The sequence below is a fragment of the Glossina fuscipes genome, unplaced genomic scaffold (assembly GCF_014805625.2).
Source record: "Glossina fuscipes isolate IAEA_lab_2018 unplaced genomic scaffold, Yale_Gfus_2 65680, whole genome shotgun sequence".
Lineage (NCBI taxonomy): Eukaryota > Metazoa > Arthropoda > Insecta > Diptera > Glossinidae > Glossina > Glossina fuscipes.
Window position 1 is genome coordinate 1 of NW_024004081.1, and position 4,882 is coordinate 4,882.

Sequence of the window (4,882 nt, forward strand, 5' to 3'; positions counted from 1 at the left end):
GTATGTGTGTGTGTGTGTGTTTGTGTGTGGGTTTGTATATATATATATAGCGCATTTAATACACTGAGGACCGTGGCTCACTACAGCGTTGTTACTTGTTTGAAGTAAAAAAGTTTGCTTCCGCTACTTGCAAATCTTCAACATCGAGGGACTTTGTCTTTGTGTAATTTTTAGGAAATTTCACTGCACTTTTCTGGTTTTAAACGAATACCGTTCGAAACAAAGCATACAATTACATAATAATAATAAATTAAAACTTCGTTGAGAGCTATAACTAAAATCTTTAATTCATTCATTTCCGGACACGTTAGAAGCGTTTAAAATAACTGTAAAAAAACGGACATGTACAAAGAAAACGAAAACTATCCATTGATATGGAATTTTGAGCACCCAACTTAAGATAAATAAGAAAGTATAATCTTGAGGCTACAACATGGATAGTATAGTGTACTGAAATGTACAAGCTTGCTATCATTTTCAAACTGACAGACAACACATAAACTAGATAATTTAAAGTAAACGCCTAACGTTGCAAGAAACTTAGCTACCATACCCTTCCCCCCACCCACACACACACACACACACAAACACACACTGCTAAGGCAAATGCAAATGCAAAAAAAAAAAGCGAAAAAAACTGTAAAACGGAATATATTTGCAATGTTCGTCATGGCAACTAATATACTTTTGCTTTGGCTTTTGTATAATATGCGCCTGATGTACCCGATGTGCCTTATTTGCCTGTATATGTCTATTACTGGTAATATTTTCTTTGCTATACAGTTTAAAAGACCTTTTTTGCCCTCCATTGTAATGCATGTTATGTGTAGAAAAATGTTTTTCCTTTTTGAAAATAGATTTTATGCATCCGCCGTTAAGGTCAATACACCAGAATGAAAATTAAAAATTATAGCTAAGTTACACTCTAAGAGAGAGAGAGAGAGAGAGAGAGAGAGAGAGAGAGTAACTGTAATCAAATTTTAAGAAATATTTCCGAAAATTCAAGAGGATAAATATTTTTTGAAAAATTTTAATACTACTTACCCAGCGTTTGACTTAAAATGGTTTTCCCATCCTCTCCTAGGCAAGCATTGCGAGCATCAAACGGATTTGTAAATTGTACGAATGCATAACCTTTGTGCATGGAAATGCCTGCAACATGTAAATAATAATAGATGAGAATTTTTTCTCATAAATTCTCTTCTTCTTCTTCTTTTCTTTTTTCAATTTAATTAAAATATTTTTAATATATTAAAAAAAATGGATTTGAAGAAAACTTGAAATTTATTCTCTGGCTAATTAAATTAACAATAATAATAATAATAATAATAATAATAATGATAATAAAACTTATAGACGAACCTGCCAAACGCCCATAAATTTGAAACATACGTTCGACATCCGTTTTCGAGCATTGAAATGTATTCAAATTTCCAACGAATATACGCGAATTAACGGCTTGTGGATCCTGAGAGTTAGTTTGATTAGATAATTTTGACATCTTCATCTTTTCAGCGGTATTATTATTATATAGAAATGATGCTATCGTCCCTTTCCTGTTCAGAGGTCTGTATTGATTATTGTTGTGGGGTGATTGTGATAATGGCAGCCGCTTCTTGTTCTTATCAATGATGCTATTATTATTATTGTTATTATTATTATTTTTTTTTTTTTTTCTTTTATATTTATTATTTTTTTATTATATTTATTATGTTGGTGGTGGTGGTGGTGGTGGTGGTGGTGGTGGTAGTGGTAGTAGTGGTGGTGGTGTTATCTCTAATAATGTTCGAGGTAAGTGAGGTATGTAAGCTTAAAATGGAAGCCTGAGGAATTTTCGCGGTTAATAATGCATTAGGTTCTATGCCAAATATCGTAGATAAGTTGCTCTTCGCACTTGGCTTAGATATAAAGTATAAAAATGCAGTCAGGGAAGTTTTATAAGATATAACTGACAGCTAATACGACAAATTAATTCATATATATATATATATATATATATATATATATATACAAAAAAGTTGAATTGTGATGTTACTCTCCTTTCTTTATTTCACATGATACATTATCAACACATTTTTTTTCTCATTACTGATGGTGGTATAGATGTTAACATATGGTTTTTAGTTTGAGTTGAGTTGTTGCAGTTATTGTTTTCCTTTGTTGCAGGCTCTATTTACACTCGCAGTCAGATTATTTCAATAAAAGCTTTTTCATCCTTAAATGTCTTTCCCCCGTATACACCAATACAGAGACTCATATACTAAAATGTGACTTTTCGTCCTTCCTTCTCCTTTTTTTTTTTGTTTTTTTTTTGATTTTTTTGTTTTTTTTTTTTTAGAAAAGTATTGCGTTTTTATTTGCAGATTATTTTCCAGTTTCAAAGTTTGCAAATGCTGGAAGAGTCTAGCTGCTAACACTGGTCGATTGTTCAAACTATACTCATATGTATAGAGATGGTGTAGGTAAAGCCTCCAACGACAACCGACAAAAAGGGGTTAAAAATTTTTCTCTTTTCTGTTTGTTTCTTTTTTTAATATTTTATTTTAAGTTTGGTTTGCGGTTAGCTTCATCTATTATTTGTTTTCTGCTATTGTTCGTATAGTAAGCGCAACCTAAAAGTAAACATTCATTTGTTGAGCTGAGGCCATAAATACCGACGATGTTGTTTCAGCTGCAGCGGACATCTATGGTCCATTATTAAAGTTGCAGTGTTCGATAATCTCTTATAAGTATAATAAGAACGGTACGGAGTGCGTTGCGTTTAAGTCAATAGGCTTTTTGGATCGTCTTAACTAAAAATAGAGCAAAAAAAGAAAATAAAATATTAATTGCAAAAATTTAAGAAAAAATAAAAGTTTAAATGAGGAATGAGTTCCCGCCTTTATACCGTATAACTCTTGCAGTAAATAAGGGAATGTTTGGAACACTGAGAACGGCATAGGCATATGACTAACTTTTATTATACGAGTCGATTCGCAACATTTTGAATTAATTTTTACATTACGTCCGTCCGTCTGTCGCTAAATTCATCCATCCATATGCCTTTTTATACTTATTTTCAATCTATATGTGCGACAATTTTAAAGGTATTTTGATGAAATTTCATACACCAATATACTGATATATTTGAAAATATATAGGATTACTTTTGCAATTACTTCCTACATAACGTCCTAAAAAAATTTCCTATATTTAATATTTGTCGATAAAATATAATATTTTGTTATAGCAACTGAACGGGGGAAATTTTAATTGAATAAGAGCGTCTTTACGATCCTCTCTTATATGAATTAGCTTACAGATTGATAAACTTCTATACAGTAATAAAAACCAATTTTTCCTATTCCCTAATGCAAAAAAAATGAAGAATACTAAGTTTTTAGGGCAAACAAAGTTAATCTTACTAAATGTGGGTCATGCCCGTTCATTTTGTGGCCTTTAAGAGCGATATAAGAGCTCTGATGAGAACTGATCCTTTATATTGGCAATGACGTTTAATCTTTAATGTTTTGTGATGAAAGTTGTTCCAAGATAGTGATATAACATATAAATTTACTGTCTTTAGGTATAATGAATGATTTTTATGAAAAGTAAGCCTAAGTAAAGAAAAGGTTAAGTATTTTATTCGAGGATGAAATGATGTAGAGTGTCTAATAGTTGGATTTGCCATCTATATGGCTTCGACTTATCATCGATTGCATCATGTCTTCGTTGAGAGTTTTTTGAAAAGTAACTTTACATTCTCGATAAGTTTTCTCAGTCGCACTCTTACTACTCTACTGCTTGATGCTTATGTCTTATGCTTCTTGTAATTAAAGAAAACCATAATAATGTGAAAATAGAAAATGAATAAATAAAAATTTCTCATTTTCAAGTCGAAAGCATATAAACAATTATTTCCTTTTTCATCTCGTCCTCTATCTTTACCAGTTTTTGACCCTGAATGATCAAATATATATATGAAAAAAAAAATAAATTTAGTCGAGATCACTTTACTCTCTTGCCCATGTTAGGCGTTAGGTTTGAAATATAAATAGTGAACGATAATTGCATCCCAACACTTTTAGAGCTATCGTTCGCATAACTGTTCGCAAAACATACATTAATACACGGTTTTGTATAAAAGAGAAGATGATAATTAAAATCACGAATTTCATCGGAATCGAAATATATAATGATAAAAAAAAAGGAAAAGAACTAAAGTAAATTTTTCATGCTTCTCGTTTATTCTCCGTCAGTATGTTTAATAAATTTATTTTAATTAACTAAATGTCAACATAAATGTTGTTGACAAGTACGGAACAAAACTTACATACAACAATGACAATAATAAATACAAATAAACCCCAACATTAGGACAGAAAAAAATAAAAGACGTATAAAACGGAATACCCCAGAAAGTGCTCATTTGGAAAAATGGTGTAATTTTTGTAAACAGCATATATATATATATATATATATATATATATATACACAAACAGTGAAATCTTTCGCTTCAGAAACACAAACACAAATACACAAATTAGTGAATGAATTGAAACCGAGAAAGGAAAGCGTATGTTTTTGTGTTTTAACTTTCTCTCCACACATACATTTTTAGAGAATTTCTTTGTTTTTAAATTTTGATTTTTTTTTTTTCCCGAGTTCTCTTTCACTCTTCTAACACTTGCTTAAGTTCACTGAAGTGCAGTTAATTATAATTAAACCATGTTAACTCAGCACTTAGACTTCAGTAACTTACAAAAAATAAACGGAGAAAACTGGAAAACAAACAGCAAACAACAACAACAACAACACCAATGTATAAATGTATGTGTGCATATATATATATCAGGGTGTGTGTGTGTGTGTGTGTGTGTGTGTGTGTGTGTGTGTGTGTGTG

General features: G+C 30.9%; 1 protein-coding gene across 1 annotated transcript; it reads right to left on the bottom strand.

Moving 5' to 3' along the window:
- Window positions 1-1,000: 1,000 nt before the first annotated feature.
- Window positions 1,001-1,663, bottom strand: LOC119643863 (RNA-binding protein Raly-like). Its single transcript, XM_038043361.1, has 2 exons — window positions 1,363-1,663; window positions 1,001-1,152 (listed from the first exon to the last, which is right to left on the bottom strand). The coding sequence occupies exons 1-2, from the start codon at window positions 1,505-1,507 to the stop codon at window positions 1,037-1,039; spliced, it is 261 nt and encodes an 86-aa protein (XP_037899289.1). The 5' UTR covers window positions 1,508-1,663; the 3' UTR covers window positions 1,001-1,036.
- Window positions 1,664-4,882: the final 3,219 nt, after the last annotated feature.